At 38.4% G+C, this 22,855-nt stretch overlaps 1 protein-coding gene and 1 long non-coding RNA gene across 3 annotated transcripts; both read left to right on the forward strand.

Moving 5' to 3' along the window:
* The first annotated feature begins 296 nt into the window (after positions 1-296).
* On the forward strand, positions 297-9,002 carry LOC132630280 (probable ADP-ribosylation factor GTPase-activating protein AGD6). Its single transcript, XM_060345868.1, is given in 4 exon segments — positions 297-1,167; positions 4,453-4,542; positions 8,225-8,674; positions 8,677-9,002. Coding segments are annotated over 4 exon segments (1,341 nt in total). The 5' UTR covers positions 297-423; the 3' UTR covers positions 8,734-9,002.
* A 3,360-nt stretch (positions 9,003-12,362) lies between these two features.
* On the forward strand, positions 12,363-22,633 carry LOC132633724 (uncharacterized). 2 transcript variants are annotated; one of them, XR_009579761.1, is made up of 4 exons: positions 12,363-12,524; positions 14,393-14,470; positions 16,735-16,791; positions 17,548-17,809. It is a non-coding gene; the product is annotated as an uncharacterized LOC132633724 (long non-coding RNA). The 2 variants fall into 2 exon arrangements; XR_009579763.1 differs by lacking the exons at positions 16,735-16,791; positions 17,548-17,809 and adding an exon at positions 22,402-22,633.
* The last annotated feature ends 222 nt before the right edge of the window (positions 22,634-22,855 follow it).

A 22,855-nucleotide genomic window follows, 5' to 3' on the forward strand; every position in this document is an offset into this window, starting at 1 on the left:
TTATTTATCTCAAAAGTATATCTCTTTATATATTTAATAAGTTAAAAATTTAAATATTCTGCATGACAAATTTAAAATTAGAAGATCCAAAAAACATTTAATACATTATACGCATCTTTAATTTAGAACCTAAAATTCAAAAAATTTACTTTTATTTCTTAAATTATGCGTACTCAAACTAACACACTTAAATTAGAGACTAGCAGTAAACCAAATGACAAAAAAATAAAAAGGTTTTTTTTTTAAAAAAAAAGAAAAAAAAAAGGTCTAGTTGTAATCCAGCCGTTATCCAACTCATTCCATTTCGGTGTCGGCCATTTGTCCTTCCTTTTAACACCTTCTCTCTACCCACCAATTCCCCCGGCCAATTTCACAATTGTAGATCCGATTTCGCGTTCCGAATCGGATTCGGGTCAAACAAAAATGTCTTCATCACGTCGGCTCCGAGATCTCCAAGCCCAACCCGGCAACAAGATCTGCGTTGATTGTAATCAAAAGAATCCTCAATGGGCATCCGTTTCGTATGGTGTCTTCATGTGCTTGGAATGCTCTGGTAAGCACCGTGGCCTTGGAGTCCATATCTCATTTGTCCGATCCGTTACCATGGATTCCTGGTCCGAAATCCAGATCCGTAAAATGGAGCTCGGTGGTAACGAAAATTTCAATAAATTCGTTTTCCAATACGGTATTCCAAAGGAAACCGATATTGTTACTAAATACAATACTAAAGCTGCTTCGATTTACCGTGATAGGATTCAATCCCTTGCTGAGGGTAAACCCTGGAGGGACCCACCTGTTGTTAAGGAAACCCTAAAAGTGGGACCCACAACTAGTAGAAATGGTGGTTGGGATAGTTGGGATAATGATTGTAGTAGTAAAGATATGAGGAGGAATAACACAGTTGGGGATTTTAGAAGTGGTGGTAGTAGTGGTGGTGCACCGTCTAGGTCGAGGTCGACTGCGGATATATCCAAGGAGCAGTATGAGGCGTCGGCTGCGAATAAAGATAACTTTTTCGCGAGGAAAATGGCCGAGAATGAGTCGAGGCCGGATGGGTTACCGCCATCTCAAGGAGGGAAGTATGTGGGGTTTGGATCAACTCCTGCACCAATGCCGGCTAGGAATATCGGGAATCAGCAAGGGGATGTTCTTTCAGCTGTTACTCAGGTATACAGCCTTCGATTTCGTTTTACGCGGTGAGATTTTATTGGACGTAGATTTATATGTTAATTTACTTATATATGTATTATGTTAGTGATAGTTGAAAAGTGATCTGGGTTAGATATATGTGATCAAAGTTAAAAATGTGAGTAGTTAGGGGTCGTTTTGGTTGTTGATTAGGAAGTGAGTTATTTATGTATTAAAACCAACATAACTAGTACCACGTCTGTTAGCATTTTAGTTGTTACGTATAAAATTCAGCACACCAAATATGGTGATTGGTTACCCGTTTACAATCTCGCATAGCTATAGTACCTCCGTCCTAATTTATATGAGGGCGTTTGACTGGGCACGAAGTTTAAGAAAGAAAGGAAGACTTTTGAATCTTGTGGTCTAAAACAAGCCAAAAAATTTTTTTAGGCTAGAAATCATTTCATTAAGGGTAATGAGAGTTTTAGAGTTAAATCGTTGCTAAATATAGAAATTGTCATTCTTTTTGGAACTGACTAAAAAGAAAAGAGTATCATATAAATTATTTATGCAGGGTACAACAACAACATATCAATATAATCCCACCAGGTGGGGTCTGAAAAGAGTGTACGTAGACCTTACCCCTACCTTGTGGCAGGTAGAGAGGCTGTTCCGATAGACTCCCGACTCAAGGAGAGATGAAAAAGCATCAGTAATAATAAACTGTAATAATAAGTACCAGCAAGATAATATGATAACGTAGTAAAAGAAACAATCAGGTAATGCTAGAGATTTAAGACACGTAACAAAGATACTACTCCTAGTACAAAAAAGAAATCCGTGCGCAACCTACTAATCCTCTACCCTTATACTCTATCTCGGCACCCTCCTATCCAGGGTCATGTCCTCGGTAAGTTGAAGTTGCACCATATCCTGCCTAATCATCTTCCTAAGACTTCTTCTCAGCCCAACCAGGGCCAGCCTCTCTCACCTCCTCACCGGAGCATATGCAGGTCTCCGCTGCACGTGTCTGAACCATCTCAACCTCCCTTCTTGCATCTTGTCCACCACGTAGGCCACTCCTACCTTGTCCCGAATCACTTCATTTCTAATCTTATCTCTCTTGATAAGCCAACATATCCATCTCAACTTCCTTATTTTTGCTACCTTCATCTTCTGGACATGTGCTTTCTTAACAAGCCAGCATTCTGCCCCATACAACATAGTTGGTCTAATCACCACTCAGTAGAACTTGCCTTTTAAGTCTTGATGACACCCTCTTATCACACAAAATGTCGGGAGCGAGCCTCCATTTCATCCATCCCGCTCCAATACGATGTGTGACATCCTCCAATCTTCCCATTACCTTGGATAACTGACCCCAGGTACTTGAAACTACCTCTCTTGGAGATGACTTGGGTATCAAGCCTCAAGTCCTTGTCCGCTTCTTGAGTTACGTCACTGACCTTGCACTCCAAGTATTATTCTTAGTCCTCCTCAACTTGAAATCTTTAGACTCCAGGGTTTGTTTCCACACCTCCAGCTTTATGTTAACACCGCTTCGCGTCTCATCAATCAGAAATATGTCATTTGCTAATAGCATGCACCATGACACCTCCCTTAAATGTGCCGCGTCAGGGCGTTCATTGCCAAGGCAAATAGAAACAGGCTAAGCGCAGATCCCTGGTGCAGAACCACCATGACTGGAAAGGGTTCCGAGTCACCTCCCACCGTCCTCTCTCGGTCTTGGCTCCATCATACATGTCCTTAATCACTAATTTATGCTATGGGGACCTAAGCTACATGGACTCGCCATTTTGGGTGCCGTCCCCGTCCGGGATACAGTCGGGTGCGGGGATGGCAAACGTCCGGGATACGGTCAATTACATACGGATACTTTGACCGGAGTCCATTGACAAATTTGGGGGAAAAATTTGAGATTTTGATTTCTCAAAATTAAAAATAAAATAGATTTAAGATAAGAAAAATGACATACCTTTAATATTATAGTACTTTTATCTCATGTTTGCTGCTTCATGTTTTAGATAAACCAAGAATACAAGGTTGTGTTGAATTCGGATGGCAGAAAGAAGCAGTGATATAGATGGAGGGTTTGTTTTCGTCCTTGAATGGCTTTCTCTTTCTATCTTGAGGAAAGAATGAAAGACTGTGAAAGAGACGACGTAGAGGCTTGAAAACTTTGCTCTGTAAAAGCTTGAAAAGGAAATTTGGGGAATATGAAGAAGACGACTACTTACAGCTGGAGGAGACATGTAGTTGTGTACAAGCTGAATTAGGACCCTTAAAAGTCTTAATTATATTAGCGTACAAAAATGACCCCTTTATTCTTCATATGTGCTACTTTTATCCCCTTTATTTTTCATTATATGCTACTTGTGACACAAAATTGAAAGGCACCTAATTATGCTATGTATAAATGTTTCTTTCTTATATAATATAGGGATAATTTTAAAATTAATTATTAACATGTCAATTTTTTGATAATTAATTTATATTTTAATCGCATAAAAGCACAGACATATTTACTGATTGAACATAATAAAATTGACCCCTTTGTACAACGGATTATTCTTGGAGCGTATTTTTTCATATTTACAGCCGAATCCCCGCATCCGTATCCATAACTGGATACGCACCCCCGAATCTTAAAATGTAGATTTTGCCGAATTCGACACTCAAATCCGTACCCATATCGGATACCCGCACTCGAGTCTGTGTAACTTAGATGGGGACACCTCTAGCTTCCAAGCATCTTCAAAGAACCTCCCTTGGGACTTTGTCGTATGTCTTTTCTAGGTCAACAAACACCATATGCAGGTCCCTCTTCCTCTTCCTATACTGCTCCACCAACCTCCTCACAAGGTGAATGGCTTCTGTGGTTGAGCGAGCTGGCATGCATCTGAAATGGTTCTCTGAAATAGACACCTTCCTCATATGCACTTCCACCACTCTCCCACACTTTCATGTATGGCTCAACAACTTGATACCCTTGAGCTGTTGCAATTTTGGATATCTCCCTTGTTCTTGTACACTGGAATCATGCCAGGGCGACCCTTGCATAACTAATCACTACATTATAAATACCTGCGTAACTCAACCAGCAACCAAACGACCCCTTAATGAATATGAATGTGAAGGTTGTGTAAAATTTGTCAAAACAATTTAAGATATATGGAAAGAGTGCCATATAAATTGGGACATAGGGAATATTATTATACATTGTAGAGTGAACTGATTGTACCTGTGCTGTTTTATGTTTCCTCATTTGTAGCTGATGGAGTTGTGGTGTGGTATGTGTAGGGATTTGGCAGGTTATCTATGATAGCTGCCACAGCAGCACAATCAGCTGCAAGTGTGGTTCAAGTGGGGACAAAGGAGTTGACTTCTAAGGTATTTTGATTTTCCTTCTGGATTTAAAATTAATGGTTGTGTAATGGTGTTCTACTTTTCGGTACACTTAGTTTTTTTTAATTCTCGAGAGATATCTATATCTCTTGATTCCTTTTTGTTTTTTCGATAATGTAATGAAAATTCTATTTAAGAATAGTACCCTGAGAGTGCGATGGATAAGTAGTACCACCCCAATAATATGCATCTTAGGACACTAGCTACTTATCGAAAGAACTAATGAAGTTAAGACACAATTTATCCTTTTCATGTCTATTTATTGAGTAATGTTTTGAAAGTATGAGGAAGTACCTCGAGGGCACTAGAAAAATGGTGAGTTCTGCAAAGAGCTCTGGTTGATGTAACCATGATAGAAGAAGAGTAGAAAATTGAGTACCTAATTTTTCCAAAATGGACAGCGGGTTATCCATGTCGACTTCCCAGTTGCTTTCTTTTATCAAGTTATTGCTTTTGTAGGTTGATTACTTGAACTCTATTTAAATGCTAGTGCTCTGTGATCATAGCTCTAATTTGGATTAGAAAATTCATTTTCAAGCGAAAAAGCAATATCTATGTGCTATAAAGGGATGCTTTTATTTACGCTTGAACTCACATATCATTGTGTTAAACTGCGCAATAAGTGTTTAAATAATATCCGAAGTGTTGCACTTTGTTGATTTTTGAGGACATCTGAGAATGAAAGGTTGAAATTTATTTGTGTTGCAATGATGCAAATGCTTTCTGCAAATCTTCTATTGTTAGTATACTTATGTTTAACTGGATAGATGGTATTGCCAATATTCTATTCATTGCGCTTGTTAAAGCTATCTATTAATAATCTTTAGTTGATGACTTTACCTCTTCATGTGCTTTAATATGTTCAATAATATTTTCGTTGTCTTTTAGATACCCCTTTAAGTATTTCTAATATTATGAGGTTATTTCACTTAGTTGATAGGACTCAGGTGAGTTTGATGTTATGCTTTAATCGTTGAGGTAGATTTCCAACAATATTCTGCAGGAGTGAATGTTGGACCTGTAAGACTTAACATATCCACAAGGTGAGTGCTGTAGAATTTTTTTGGGGGGATAATGATGTGGTAAAATGCATATGTTGAGATGCAAATGCTTACTGCAAATCTTCTATTGTTAGTATACTTATGTTTAACTGGATGGATGGTATTGCCAATATTCTATTCATTGCGCTTGTTAAAGCTATTAACTATCATTAGTTGATGACTTCACCTCTTCATGTGCTTTAATATGTTCACTAATATTTTCTTTGTCTTTTAGATATCCCTTTAAGCATTTCTAATATTATGAGGTTATTTTACTTAGTTGAAAGGAGTAAATGTTGAGGTAGATTTCCAACAATATTCTGCCGGAGTGAATGTTGGATCTGTAAGACTTAACATATCCACAAGGTTAGTGCTGTAGAATCTTTATTGGGGGATAATGATGTGGTAAAATGCAAATGTTGAGATGGATGTGCGATTATACAAAGATTAAACAAGATCAGAAATGATCAAATGTTATAAAGAGGGAAAGTAGTACATATAGAGGATACAACAATGAGAAAGTCGCCCAAGAACAAGTTTTGTTCATTAGAATTGCTAGTCATTTTTTAGAAGGTAAAGAATAGAATTGCTACTCATTTTCTCTTAAAAGTTCTGTTACACTTTAAGAATAACATCCAGAAGCAAAAAAAGCTTGCAAACTAGTTTTTAGAGTGGCAAAATTCTCGGATTTTAATTTCTTTTAAGAAGGGACTATATTCAGTCAATATCAAACACATGAGTTATAGGTGATGTCAATGTTAAGTTTGACTCATATAATCTTTCTTTAGTATGTGTAGGAGGGACTGTGAAAGGGATGGTTCTTCATTGTGGTTGAGGTGGTGTTTTGCTTAAAATGATTTCCCATCTTTGGCGATTACTGTTACCTGTGTTGGTGAGAGCTGGTAGTACTTGAAGGTTTAGTCAAGGTGCACACAAGCTGGCCTGAACATTAGGGTTATATACTAAAAATAATATAGGGTTGTTCAAGGAATGTGAACAGGATCCAAGAACGGTATATGTGAGGATCTTCGTGGCATACGTTGAGGTGTTCTGGTTTGATTCTTGATCTGCAATGAATGAAGCTGAAAAAGTACAAAATGAAGAGAGAACTATCCTAAAGAAAGTCCTTATGGAGTTCCTTAAGAATAACCCTTTGAGGTAACACCCAAGGGGGTCGTCTGGTGCTCAATGAAGTGAGTGTAAATCTTGGAGACCAGAGTTCAATTCTGAGACTCTGAGCCTTGGTGGATAGAGTTATCTGGTACTTATGTTGGTGGGAGTTAGCAGGTACCTGGTGAAAAGTCGAAGTGCAGACAAGTTAGTGTAAAGATTACTTGTAGGAATAAATATTTCTATAACCTCTATCTTAAGACTGGAATTAAGTCAGGAAAATATTGAATAATATAGCATTAGATCAACTAAGTTGATGCTGAGTACTTGCAACACTTACATATACCAAAATCATCTTTGGTTGCTACAAGATTATGCTGCTTAATTCAATCAATCAACCACTATGGCTCAATCAACAAATTAGTTGGGCTTTCTACACGGCTCCTTTCTATTCAATCTGCACAACACACCGTGTACTTGCTGCAATCAGCCTTCTTTTATTCAGGCTTTGAGCTGATTATGCTTTGTGAAGTTCAAATATGTGCAATCATAAATTTTACTTATTAGTTTGTCCAAATGCAGTGCTTAAGAGCTTTAGCAATCGGTATAGAACTTTTTTGCTCGTCTTCCACTTATTTGTGTTGCTCTAGTCTGCTGGTTCACTTAAGTGAGTTGTAAGTTAGTGCAGATTTAGCTGGTCTTTGAGAGTTAATATGCACTAGGATAATCCTTTAAACCACCAATTTTCATCTCCAAAAAGGTTGTTGAGCGAGTTGTCATCTTTCAGTAAAGATATTCAGTTCTAGTCAGAAACAGCATAAATTAAGCTACCTCCCACAGAGATTCATGTTGTCTGCTAATTTCATGTAAACTCGGTTTTGAGATGGCTGTTCCGGCGTTCCCTATATCAATGAAATGACTATCTTGGGCACCTCTATGATAAACAAAGTCCTTGCCACTGCAGAGTCACAAGTTTTTCTGCATTTCTCTGCTATATCAGTGTAACACCTTAAGTGCTTCTTCAGAAAATATTTGACATCTGATTCCTGTTTCGGTCAGATCGACCCTTTAATTTTCTTTTTAATGTTTCCTTTCGTTCTGCTTAATTTCTGTAATTGTCCTGGAAAAGCGGTACACTTTCATGGAACTATTTTGACCAATGGTGGTCCCTATAGTTCCTAAGATATATTTTCCGTAGGAGAAAAGAGTTGCTATTTTGTTACCTTGTCAAAAAAAAGAAAAAGCAAAAAAGAAGAGTTGCTATTCGATGGATAGATATAATTCCATTTGCTATCATGTGCTTTAATTGAACTGGAGTTAGTTTCTATGCTGCCCGAGACAGTGTTTGGTTTTTAGTCCCTTTCTATCAAGAGTCTATGAAGTTCATCCATGTATTCCGTAGGCATGAGAATTGCTGTTTGAATGAATCAATTGGCTATTTTCATCTAAGCTTAGAAGCAGTGGAGTTGAATGATAAATTGATAATTGCGATGCATGTGCTAATCTTGTTCTTGCAGGTGAAAGAAGGTGGATATGATACCAAGGTTAATGAAACAGTCAATGTTGTCACGGCAAAAACAAGTGAGATTGGACAAAAGAGTTGGGGTATCATGAAAGGAGTCTTGGCTATGGCTTCGCAGAAGGTAGAGGAATATGCCAAGGACAGTCCAACCTGGAAGAATGATAGCTGGCAACGAGGTGAAAGCGAAAAGAACGGCTATTATCAGGAGTTTAATCAGGATTGGAATGCTTCTGGAGGAGCCCCGTCCTCTGGGAGGAATAATTCTGTCAGCTCTTCGTCGTGGGATGATTGGGACAATGAAGACAAAAGCAAAGTAAATTCTACAAAAGGTGCAGCAGCGTCCAACAAGAACGATGATTGGGCTGGATGGGACGACGGTCAGGATGATGGATTTGATAATCACTATCAGAGTGCCTCCAACAATAAACTTGCTGGGAAATCAGATTCCAAATGGACCGATGGAGGTTTCCTCTGACGGCGGTGCATGCTACAACTTCTCAGTAATTTTTTGCCCTTCCAGATTGGATTTTCTCCATGTCTTATTGGAAAGGATTTGTGTCTGAATATAGTTGATATTTGTACCATTGTCAGCAGGTTGGGTTAATTGCTCCTCCTGTAAAAGAAGAAAGCAAAAGCAAACATAATTAGACTGTTGTTGAGGACCATTATTCGGAGCTAAAAACATTTAGTTTACATTTGGATTTGTAAACCATTTTTGTAATTCTATTTTATTCCTGTTTCTGTCCTATATATTGGAGATGTTTCGCTTGTTATGTCTCGTTCTTCTGTGTTGCATATGGACATGTAAGATCATGGATAAATGGTTTTGGCAGCTCAACATCTTCGTCTGGCTCATGAATTGTATGTTACAGGTAATTTATGCACTTAGCCATTTATGTCACTCTCTGAGTCTCTGTTAGTTCCTGCTTTGACTGAAGTTTACTTAAAATTCGAACTTCATGATACATAAATTCTTGTATAACTTAATGATGATATTATTTAATATCGCTAACTTATTTCTATACCATTAACCAAACGACTTATAACTTAATTACAACACGGTTTTCGGGTTTGACGGTTCCATTAAAACTCTTATTTTGATCTGGATGCCAAGTTTGGGGATACAAGTTCAAGCAGCTCTCTCCACTTATTCACCAAGTTGTGGTAATATAGTGGACTGTCGATTAATTTAATTTAATTAACCATTAGAATTTTGAGATAACTTCGCTGAACACATCTTATGGAACTGCACATAGTAAAAAAAACATGCAAGGGATTTTGCTACATTTTCTACTAGACATCCTCAGGAGAACTATGAGATAAAATATTACCATGGGAAAGCCACGAGCAGCTTTTGCCTGGAAAAAAGAATCATGAGCCTCTGACACATGTATGCTTAGCAGGCGTGATGTCGGGTACACTCGAGAACATACAGAGCAAGATGCAGTATGTCGCATTGTGAGAGAACAACAGAGAAAGATTCAGACAATCAGGCTTATATGTCATTTTAAAATTATAGTAGCATATCATGGCCTCGAAACACACTTTCTTTTTCAGTTACGAGCCCAGGTTTGACTATTGAAACCCGACTTTTCACCATTGTCCTTAATTTACCAGGTGAATCAGACTATTGTCAAATTCCCCTCATTCGCCAAAAATACAAGATTGATTCCTGGTAAGGGCACATCCCAAGCACATCTGATTTGTTCGTGAATAAGGAAAGAAATCTTGACAGGATTTGTAAAAGGAAACGACAAGTGGAAGGCAATAACATATGAAATTTCATATTTCTAAGCGAAGTTTAAACAAAAGAATTCACAAATAGAAGTGCTAATGCTACAAACCAGTCCATGAATTGTTAAAGCTTCCAATGAAGCAAAATATAATACAAAAATGTACGAATTTTAATAGGAAGAAGCTTTGAACAAACAAGCAGTAAATGTAAGACTAATGATTTTTTATAAGATGTGTTCAGCGAAGTTATCTCAAGTGCAGACTTTAAATCTTTCCATGATGCTATCACGTCATTGATAACATGCGAGTAATCTTGACTTTCTATTAGCTTAATATGTTTATCGTAATATATAAGAGAAAGAAATAGTGTGATTTATGCACTTGTATATTCCAAAATCACCAACTTTTTGGATTGTAAACTTTTTCCCTTCCTTTCTTTTACAGAAGATATATAGCATGTTGATGTTAAAATGTGAATCTTGCCTTGGAAGAAGAAAAAGACTTTTTGATTTATGTGATGCATGAATTTTGTTAGTTCATGTATTCAGATATTAGTGTAAGGATACATGTATGGTTGAATACATATATTTGAGAAAAAAGAAGGATGAATGGAATTAAATGATGATACATGTACTAGATTAAGTACATGCTAGGATAGTCCTATAAATACCTAGGTACTATAGTCATGGGATGAGAAGAAAAATGTAAGCCAAAATGGAAGTTAAGTTGGTGGAAGAATATAATCCCCACTTCTCTTCAAGAGAATGATTGAATTTGTAAGTCAAGTTGAGTGGAACAGAAGAATCGTTGCCTCACTTATTTTCAACTGAGAATTTGAGTAATTTGAGAGTGCTCATCCTCCCCTGATTTTCCAACAGTTGAGTCCCCTTTCCAGTAGAAGTAACAAGAACTCCACGTTAAAGGAGCATAGCAGCCCAAAAATAGCATCACTACATAACCAAAAGGAGAAAAAGGGAAACTCAACGACAAGGTCCAACCATGAAGGCTAAATCTGTTCTTGCATTAACCAGCACGCGAAACTCAAGAATATATAAATGTAATACTAAAAGCCAAATAACTCAATAGCAGAAATATGCAGACAGGCACTGCAACATGAAGTCTTAAGGAAAATCCAACAATATTCCTAGGAATTTCAACACTAAGCGAAATGACAAGTCTAGATTTGCAGACAAACTTGATACAAGAACGGATGCGCGGAAACGAGAAATTAAGAAGATAAACAAAAGGAAAAGAAAAGATAGATAATTTGACACAACTTAAGATTCAATGTAGCAACCACAGTTATATAAAACTAAGACCTCTAAATTATCATAAAAAAAAACACCAAATTCTTAAGTTGACCTCAAGGGAATTGAATTCCCAAACAACCAACCTCTCATCAATCAAAGATTCAACAATAGCCATCCATGACCTCTCTCACAAGTTTCTCTCTCTAGAGACAACTCTCAAAATCACTCATCAATTTATCAATTCACCAAAAGCCCCCTCATGAAATAAAAATACTAGCTATTTATACTAATGAAATAAAGAAGATACTACATTATTGCAATTATACCCTTAATGAAGTAAGGGCCTTGTTTGGATGTCTTCCATGAAAGTGAAACTTGAAAAGGCTTGCATTTAAGTACTAGCCCCTTTTGCATGCATAGCCTCCTTCTCCAAATAGCCTCCCAAGCTATCTTCCATATCTTGAATGTGACGTTCTTGAAGCCTTCCATCCAAGCTATCTCCCATATCTTGAAGGCCATCCTATGTGGACCTCCCATGATCTTCAAAGACTCCATCTTTATGAAGCTTGATGGAGTTGGTCTTGTATCATTCTCCCCTTCTTGAAAAGGATTCGTCCTCGAATCTAAACCTTGCAAAACCATAAAGGAGACAAACAAAAACCAAGTCCTCAAAGGATGAGGGTTAGTGTTAGGGTGGACTAACCTGCCACCATGCCAAGTAAGCACAAATTTGTGATATGGCCAAGTATCAACCATTTTTAAGCAACATAAACTCTCAAGTAGAGCACTAAGAACTTGGCTAACCCAAAGATTAAGAAATGAGGATATTCTAAAAGAGCTAAGGGTTTCAAGACACCAAGTTGGCAGGACATACAAATGATCCTCAATTGCAAAATGACACTATTCACACCAAGTTAAGACTTCCACTACAGGAAATTTGACTTTTTACGGCCATCGCTTAATGAGGGGATGTGAATCCGGTCGTTACATGTATATTTACAATGACCAAATTATTTACTGGTCGTTAAAATTAATTTTTAGCCCACCTATAACGAAGGGATGATTTTCGGTCAATAAAAGTTACACTATCCGGTCGGTAATTCTTACAATTAAGCGGGAAATCAGGGGCGCGATATATTCCACCAAATTCCTGGTCAAAATTAAATACTAAACCGCATAAGATAGAGTCACTAGAAGTTAGGGTTTTCTACTTTTGTTTCCTTTGAGCCTGAGTACCGCCTCTCCTCTCAAGTGTGCCCTAAGATTGACCTCTCCATCTCCGCGGCCGACGAGAATAGCACTTTCAAGCTTGTAAGTTTTCTATTTCTCTTCATTTTCTTCGTTTTCTACTTTCTTAAGATGTACTTAAAAATTTGGGCGGAAGTTGTGCTAGCAAAATCTTTAGTGGATATGGCTTTTGGAGAAGGGAGGCTGGCCACAAAAAAAAAAAAAAACACTAGTATAGTAAATAGCTAAAAGGACAAGGACTGTTGGTTCTTGTTGTGGTAATCAATGATTTATGTGATAAAATTGGAGAAGTTTATTCAAAGATTGCAGTTTTCCTTTAACTCATATTTATCTTATTCGCTCATCTTCTTATTCACCTCTAAGATTTAGGTGCCCCTAATTTTTGGCAGAGCAATACTAATTTAATGCTCTGTAGTGTTATTTTGTTGTAAGATGGTTTATAGCAAGACCAGTGATAAACCTATAGTCTATCACTTTATTTTAGAAGAGGAGAGTTCAATTTCATGAGTTTTTCTTTAATTTCTTTGATGTTTTCATTTTCAACTTGGCTTTCATATGAGTCATATCTACCTTATCTAATATATATATATAAATCATTGTGGTGGCATTTCGAAATATTTGATACCTACTTATCACTTCAATGCTAAAACGACCATATCTCAGCTTCCATGTTAATTAGAATATGACCGATACCTTCTCCTCCTGTTACCTATCCTTTGCATGACAAACTTTTCTTTCTAGTCAAAAGTTAGTTAAACAGAAGTTGAAAAATTGTGCTTTGTCTTTTGGCTTAGCTGTTGAGGATGATGGACTGAAGATTACTTTCCATCAGTTCCAAATTAGGCTCATTATCCAAGTATCCAAGAGTCACTTTTTCTTCATTCAATACAAACATCCAGACAATTGTTTAGCTGAAACTATTGCCCTTAAAGTGATGTAACGTTCTTATGATTGGGCTTAATGCTCATACTGTTTAAAGAGAGTGCCTTAGAATTCAGCAGTCTTTATTGCGCTGGTCCCTAACTAATTCTCTTTCCCTATCCTAGAAAGTAGAAATCAATTTTCAATTTAGGTAAATGCCAATTGCTACAAGTTTAATATATTTAACTCTATTTAATTTATATGGTGTATAATTTTAATAGACTAAACAACTCTGTTTTTTATTTTGAAATTATTAGAAAGTATGCGATTTCTAAAATCCGATGTGGAATATTTTGAGCTTTGAATGACATGAGTAAAATTTTGAGATCAGCATGGGTAAGAGATGAATGGTCTTTTGTGGGGTTTGCAATATCTGATTATTTGTTTCATTTGCATGATAAATTGTTAGTTCATTGTTGGCAAAAGATAATAGATGGATGAATCAGTTAATGATTCTGTTGGGATTTATTAAACATGGAGTGCCTTCTATATTGAGTGAAGTTCCCCCATTTGTTATAACTTGTCTTTGGAACATCGTAACTTCATTTGAAATGAAATTTTATTGGGTCCATATTGTCTTTTTTTTCAATAAGGAATACTTTTTGATTCTAAATTGTCAAGTTTTTAGTAAATAATGTTCAAGTTCATTTACTACATGAAGGGAGAGGCCAAGAGAAGTTTTTCATGTTAGAGCAAACAGAGGCCAAGCTACTGAGATCATAGTTTGACAGAAAGATTAAGTATTCTTTATATTTAGCCCTGACATGATTGCTTTAAATTCAATATATAGTGTTATTGTTGTCGAGTTATCTCATGTATTAATCACTAACAAATTCTATCAAATCCAAAGAAGAAAAAGACATGTAAAATGATATATGATCTTCAGTATCTTATTTGTGACCTTGGTGTGAAGGGAGAAAATAAATGAAAGCTCAGATGCATGCTATAAGGTAATCCCTATCTATATAGTCTAAGTTCTATACTTTCTACTTGTGTTGTTTGACATGTAGAAAAGATGTGCCAGAGGGAGCAGAAAAGAGCAATTGGGAATAGTTCGTCAAGGAGCATTTTTAACTAAAAAATTTAAGGTATGGATTCTTGTTATTATAAGTGGCAGACTATTACTTTGATGTGTGTTGTTAACATAGGAAGTTGAAAAGAAAACAAATAAAATTAAAAAGACGCATGAATGACATAGAGAGTAAAGGAAAGGTAGAAAGAACAAGTTGGGAAAACGGATGGAAAACCACCAGTCAAGAAACAAACTACAGGAGAGTTTCACACCAGTATTGCTTCAGTTCTTACTTTTTTTTCTTTTCCTATTTAATGCCTATGCTAGAACAATTTATGATCTAGCATTTACTCCACCTGTTGAATGTGAGGTTAATCTATTTCAGTTTCTATGTTTCAATGTGCACATGTGCTAAAAATAAGGGAAAAGTAGAAAGCAAAAGAATCTTACACTACTAGTTGGAGAACTAAATAAACATCTTTAAGTTAACTCATCTTTTGGGCGAAACTCACTACTGGATGGGAAACATCTAAAGTTAACTTGTTTTTCTGGGGTGAAGAACCTTAGAGCATATTAGCTTCTAAGGTGAAAATTATCTAATGCACATAGGGGTACTAATTAGTTTCTAATGCCACATTTTTGGCAATTTGTGTGATCACTATTAGAAGAGAGATGGTATAGAGACTTCTCTTAGTGCATATGTTTGACTAGTTGTTACATCCCGTGTTTTCATGCGTTGGAAAGTGTACGAGTTAAATGATGTTAGTAATGGACACGAGGTTATCCCCCAAGGTTATAGGTGGTTAGATTGATGGTACAAATGTGTTGTAAATATCAGAAGTTAAACAAATAGAAGAAAATAAGTTTCGTCGAGGTTTAAAATTTATTTGAGTGAAATACGGTCCAAGCTATGATATTCCGTATTTTTGGACTAGGAAATTGAACCGTCCAACATGAGGAAATTTATCCGAATCCGGAGAATTTGGTTATATTTAAGCATGAAAAACAAGAACTTGGTATATGTGAGGAATGAAGTCCAAAAATAATTTGGGCCTTAACAAGTGTAACGACGGTGATTGGAAATTATATTTTATGTATGGCAAACGAGGCGGCGGACTAGTGTTATATTACATGGTCATGATAATGGGTACATGAAGTATATAAAAAAAAAATGATTACTATTTAAGTGAATTGAGATCAAGAAATTAATCATGCGGATAAATTATTATGTGTTGGATTTTAACGGGATATTATTAAGTTGACTATCAAATTATGGATGGGCATGGGAAATGGGCATCCACGTGGGGGCCATGGAGATGGGGGGAACTGGTGACTAATACATATTATGAGGAAGTAGGTGGCATCTTTATCAAAGAGTGTATTTTTTTTACAATATATGTAATGATTAAGTTTTGACTCCATTATTATCCAAAAAAAAAAAGAAAAGAAGGGATGGTGCATTTAAGATCTGACTTGGGGGACAAAATGGAATTAAGTAGACATTAAATTGTACAAGTATTAAAGTACACCTTTCCACGTGGGCTCATTTCATGAAATAAAGGAGATGACTAATATATATGTCTGTACACACGGATGAAAATGTTTTGTTTCCTTTAGAATTAAAATGGCACCATTGAGTGTAATAATTAAGGTGGGCCCACTTTGATTTAAAAGTGGTCACATTGATGTCTTATGTAAATTTAAAAGGCACGTACCAGCAAGAAACAAATACAAACACTTTTACATTTCAGATGGTTCTTTCTTCCACTTGGGAAATTTTACATAAACTTTAAGTAAATTCCTTGAGCATGAACGTTTCCAGCAATTTAACCTTGGGGGAGGTTGTTTTGAAGAGGAAACGTGACTAGCGATATAAGGTAAGAATTCTTCTATTCTTGATATATTTAAATTCATCTCGGTCATAGCTATATTATGAGATGAGAACTACAAAATTAATTGCGGAAAATCGGATAAATTGTTGTTGTTATGATGTGGACTGTTTGGTGGTTGTTATAAATTGTTTGGTGTGCTGGAATATCGTGGGATTGGCTGTATTTGTTGTTGTTATATTATGGATATACGGAAATAAAGAAGTGTACACAAGTATTGGCATTCGAATGTATATTGGGCTGTTTTGGGAGTAATTTAAGAATGGATTTAATCCTAGTTTGATATGAAATTGTTGGTATTGTTGTTGTTGGTATTTTGATTGATGTTTGGCTAAGTTGGAATTTCGAGGATTGTTAAGTTTACAGGGGAAATGCTGCCCAATTTTCTCTAGAATTTACGACGCGTTCTTATAATCGATTAACTAATGTTAATACGAATTCTCCCGTGAAGGTAACGACGTGACATTGGGAGAGACCAAGTGAACGATAACATAGCTAAACGACAAAGGTATGTGAGGCTAGTCCTTTCTTTCTAATGGCATGAATCTTATAGCATAAGTTTTTTTCCTCTTCATGAGTTCCTATTTTCCGGAAAGCTAGAAGCCTAAGTCCATAAATGTCTATATAAGATAAGAGATAAGAGATATGATACGATGATGCCATATTGATAATGATGCTATTTATTTCTTACACCCACCTTATGTACTAATTCCTTCAAGGTGAGGCAGAATGTCAATAATTGCTCCATAATGAAATCGGGGGATCACGACCGTACGCCACCCCGACAGAGTACAGTTGATCTTGAGTCTTATGCATGTACTATGATAAGCATATTATTACAAGTATTTTTTTTATGAGCATGTCATGATCATATTACACCGCGCCTAGTTGGCCGGGCAGTCACCGCCAAGGCGGGCAGCTATACGGATACACCATGACCTTTTGGCATGGGCAGACACCACTAGTGGGCGGCATGAGATGGTACCCCGGACGCGGGAGGCCTGGACGCGGGCTAATGTTATTGATTATCACACCGTTCCGATATGGACGGGCAGCTTGCATATTATGCATATATGAGATTATGATGAGTATGAGTAAGACAACATGCATTACTTCTTTTATGATTGTCATTCAGATTCAGATGTTTCATATTGATGTTCACATTATATTATCACTGTCTTTCTTCATTGTTTATGCCTCTCATACTCAGTACAATGTTCGTACTGACGTCCGTTTTCTTTGGACGCTGTGTTCATGCCCACAGGTAGACAGGGAGGTGAGCTTGGTCCAGACCCTTAGTAGCTGTCAGCTGATTGAGAGCACTCCATTGTCCGGAGGTGCTTATGATTCTTCTTTTGGTATATATGCATATTTTGGGCACGACGGAGTCTTGTTCCGTCTATATGTTTAGTATGTCAGTAGAGGCTCGTAGATACGCAGTGTGGGTCAGATGGTCTCACAAGATGTTATTATTATGTATATATTATTTTGATGGCCGAGAGGCAAATCTATATAAGTATTTATGTTTCTATAAAAAATATGATTTTCCTACAATTCGTGTATAAAATTGGTAAAAGAGCACTAAATGAGTAAGATGAGTATTAGAGCGAGTGGTGCTCGGTGGCTAGCCCCGGGTACCCGTCACGGTCCCTAGCTGGGTCGTGACACTAGTGGCCTTGATATTGTGATTTCAATTACAAAAGTATGTGTAATAAAAATGTGTGAGAGAGCTTCATAGATTTCTAATAACTGGTGACATTATGAACTTGTGAAAATGGTTCCTTCCAACTAATTTTTTGTCTTGACACCCATTTATCTCACAGTAAAATATGGTTCCAGGTCCCTCATTTTCCTCAACAAAAAACAACAACAACAAGCCCAGTATAATCCCACTATGTGGGGTTTGGGGAGGGTAGAGTGTACGCAGACCTAACCCCCACCTTGAAAGGTAGGGCGGCTGTTTCCGAAAGACCCTCGGCTCAAGAGAGGAAAACAAGAGAGGAAAAACAAGACAAAAGGTTAGATAGGACCAAGCATATCGAAAACAATAAGAAAGCAAAGAATAGCAAAAGCGAGAAAGTCATGGTAGAACAGTTCGGAAAGAAAGGAGCATTAACTACTCTAGATAACTAAGATAACCAAAGTACAATAGCCCAACAAATATAAGCAGCAATCCAATGCAGAAATCAAATGGCAATAAACAAATGAGCAAAACTACAACTACTATGGTGAAAGGATTAGCCACCTAGCCTTCTATCCTAATCTGAGTCCTCCACAACCTCATATCTAAGGTCATGTCCTCGGTGAGATGAAACTGTGCCATATCCTGTCTAATCACCTCTCCCCAATACTTCTTCGGCCTCCCTTTGCCTCTCCTGAAACCGTCCATAGCCAACCTCTCACACCTCCGCACTGGGGCATCTGTGTCTCTCCTCTTCACATGCCCAAATCATCTCAGCCTCGCTTCCCGAATCTTGTCTTCCACCGATGCCACTCCCACGTTATCTCGGATATCTTCATTCCTAATTCTATCCCTCCCAGTGTGCCCACACATCCACCGCAGCATTCGCATTTCCGCGACTTTCATCTTCTGAACGTGAAATTTCTTGACTGGCCAACACTCCGTCCCGTACAGTAAGGTCGGTCTAACCACCACTTTGTAGAACTTGCCTTTAAGTTTTGGTGGCACTTTCTTATCACACAGCACTCCGGAGGCGAGCCTTCATTTCATCCACCCTGCACCAATACAATGTGAAACATCATCGTCGATATCCCCATCTCCCTGTATAATAGACCCAAGATACTTGAAATTTCCTTTCTTTTGAATGGCCTGGGTACCAAGCCTCACTTCCTCGTCAGCCTCACGCGGTAGGCCACTGAACTTGCACTCCAAGTATTTTGTCTTGGTCCTACTCAATCTAAATCCTTTAGACTCCAACGTCTGTCTCCAGCCCTCCAGCTTATCGTTAACTCCGTTGTGAGTCTCGTCAATCAGGACTATGTCATCCGCGAACAACATACACCAAGGCACCTCCCCTTATATTTGTCGCGTCAATTCATCCATCACTAGGGCGAATAGAAACGGGCTAAGAGCTGATCCCTGATGCAACCCCATCATAACAGGAAAGTGCTCCGAGTCTCCTCCTACCGTCCTTACCCTGGTCTTAGCTCCATCATACATGTCCTTTATCACTCTAATGTACACCACAGGTACACCTTTAGCCTCCAAGCATCTCCATAGGACCTCTCTTGGCACTTTGTCGTAGGCCTTTTCTAGGTCAATGAATACCATGTGCAAGTCCCTCTTCCGCTCCCTATACTGCTCCACCAATCTCCTTAAAATATGAATGGCTTCTGTAGTCGAGTGCCCCAGCATGAATCCAAACTGGTTCTCTGAAATAGACACACCTCTCATCACCCTCATTTCCACCACCCTTTCCCACACTTTCATAGTGTGACTTAGCAGCTTGATACCTCTATAGTTGTTGCAGCTTTGAATGTCACCCTTGTTCTTGTACACGAGAATCATTGTACTCCACCTCCATTCTTCCGGCATCTTCGCTGTCCTGAAAATGACATTAAACAACCCAGTCAGCCACTCCAAGCCTACCCTGCCTGCATTCTTCCAAAATTTCCCAGGAATCTCGTCAGGTCCGGTCGCTCTTCCCCTGCGCATCCTACGAACAACTCCCTTAACCTACTCAACCTTTATAATCCTATAATATCCAAAGTTGCAACGCCTATCCGAGTGCTCCAAGTATCCCAACACAATGTCTCTGTCCCCTCCTTCGTTCAAGAGTTCATGAAAGTATGACTGCCATCTCTGTCTAATGCGAGATTCCTGTACCAACACTTGGCCATCCTCGTCCTTGATGCACTTCACTTGATCCAAGTCGCGTGCCTTCCTCTCTCTCGCCTTGGAGAGCTTGAATAGCTTCTTATCCCCACCTCTGTCCTCTAGTTCTGCATAAAGGCGTTCAAAGGCAGCCGTTTTAGCCGCCGAAACTGCCAACTTCGCCTCCTTTCTCGCCATCTTATACTTTTCCCTGTTCTTCCGCTTCTCTTCATCATCCTTGCTATCTACCAACTTCACATATGCCTGCTTCTTTGCTTCTACCTTCCCTTGGACTTCTCCATTCCACCACCAATCCCCTCAGTGCCCACCACGGCGGCCTCGTGAGACCCCCATTACCTCTCTAGCTGCTTCCCTAATGCAACTGGTCGTCCTATCCCACATACTGCTCGCATCCCCCCTGCTATCCCACGCTCCAATATCCATCAACTTCTTCCCCATCTCTAGGGCACTAGACGGAGTCAAACTTCCCCACCTAATCCTCGGTCGGTCATCCACGACCCTCTTCTTCTTCTTCCATCTTATCTCCAAATCCATCACCAATAGCTTATGTTGGGTCGTAAGATTCTCACTCGGTATGACCTTGCAGTCCTTACAGAGGCCTTTATCATCTTTTCTAAGAAGCATAAAGTCTATTTGCGTCGCAGCCACCGAGCTACGGAAGGTTACCAAGTGCTCTTCCATCTTCGGAAAACTCGAGTTGGCTACCACCAATCCAAAAGCTTTTGAGAAATCCAGGAGTAAGACTCCTCCACCATTCCTGTCCCCGTAGCCAAATCCTCCATGCACCTCGTCATAACCCCTCGAAACAGACCTAATGTGCCCATTGAAATCTCCTCCTATGAATAAATTCTCAGTAGGCGGTATACTTACCATCACTTCGTCCAAGTCCTCCCAAAAACGCCTTTTTACCTCCTCGTCCAAACCCACTTGTGGCGCGTAGGCACAATAATGTTCAAGGTGAACCCTCCAACGACTAACTTAATCGCCATCATCCTGTCATTGATCCTCCTAACCTCAACCACCTGATCTCTAAGCTCACTATCTACTAAGATCCCTACCCCATTCCTATACCTCGACTTACCCGAGAACCAACGCTTGTACCCGTCCACCTCCTTAGCTTTAGGTCCTACCCATTTAGTCTCTTGGACGCAAGCTATATTAATGCTCCTCTTCTTAAGAATCTTAACTAACTCTATGGGCTTTCCTGATAAAGTCCCAATATTCCAAGACCCTACTCTCAACCTAGAAGCTCCCTCAACCCCCTTAGCCCCCCCAACCCTGGCCCCCGATCCCAACCGAGAACATGACCCTAGTCTACCATCCCTCAGCAAAGCCAGTAAAACAAATATATGCTAGTGAAAGGTTAATCTAAGACAAACAAAGGGTCAATACTAAAGCACAAGTTAGCAATAGTGTATAAGCAGTGAAATATGCGGAGCAGGCAAAATTTATAAGGCTAAAAGACCGGAAATGGGCTATTGGAGGTACCAACTCCAAGTAAATAAAACCTGTTCACCACCGAGAAACCTCTGTTCGCCGCCGGAAATGTTGTTCTCTGCCGGAAAATACTGTTCACTGGCCGGAATCACTGTTCACGGCCGGAATCACTATTCACCTACCTGTGCAGAAACTGCCCGAAAACCTACTGGTGGAGGATTTCCGGTCGCAGTGAAGAAGAGAGAGGGAAAGAGGAAAAAAAACAAAAAAAGGAGAAGGAGAGAGAGAGAGATGGCCGGTCGGTGGTCATCGTCACCGGTCGCCGGTGGCCGCTTGGGGTGGCTGGTTTGGGGGTGGGTGGGGTGGGGGGCAGGGGGGAGGAGGAGAAACTTACCGTTGTTGAGGAGAGGCGAGAGAAGAGAGAGAAGAGAGAGAAGAGAGGTCCCCCATTTTCCTCCAAACTCAATTAAAGCTTGCAATTATTGTTTATTATTTCATTCACTGACACAAAGGGATATATTTCCTGGAAAAGAATAGTTTTATTCATGCTCATTCTTCTTACCGTTGCTTCTGGTGAGTTCTTTTTAAATTTCTGTTCATCCTTTTATGAAAGATGTTGATACATCTTGGGTAAGATTAATTCGTCATAACTCTACTTGGATTTTAAAATGAAAATTACATTGTTAGTGTACTTTAATATGTATTAGCAGATTACATGTCTCATTAGTCAAAGTTATTTGTCCGACTTTTTATATATGATTGGTTGCTTGTAGCTATTTCTTAGTAGGAGTTTGTTACTAAACTGACATGAAGTTCTGTTAACAGATTAAGAATTTGAAGCTTGAAGAACCGTTCCTTGAAGAAAGTGCAGGGCAAGTTCAAGTACAAGAGATTTTCATTTGGTTAGGGGTGGTCTGAAGATGTTCTCTTATGTACATATGCAGCATTTCTAGTTTGTCTTTCTAGGAGTTGATAAAAATAATGTCACATAGTTTGGATGTTTATATTTTGTGGCAATGCAATGCTTTAGTTCTTTGTATGAACAATGAAAATTTTGAAATGCATATTGATTATCTGGTAATTTTTAGATGTGCCTAAGTGCGAAAACATATAAAATATTGATTACTAATCAGTGTAATTAAAAGTAATGTTGAAAGGGATAAAATTAACAAGGCAATTCTAAAAACAACTGAATTAGTTGTTTGTCACTAAAGAGTTTTAATGACCGGATGATTAATCAACGACGGGAATTTCCTGTCACGAAAAAGGAATTATAACG

The sequence above is a fragment of the Lycium barbarum genome, chromosome 3, assembly GCF_019175385.1.
Source record: "Lycium barbarum isolate Lr01 chromosome 3, ASM1917538v2, whole genome shotgun sequence".
In the NCBI taxonomy this organism is placed as follows: Eukaryota; Viridiplantae; Streptophyta; class Magnoliopsida; order Solanales; family Solanaceae; genus Lycium; species Lycium barbarum.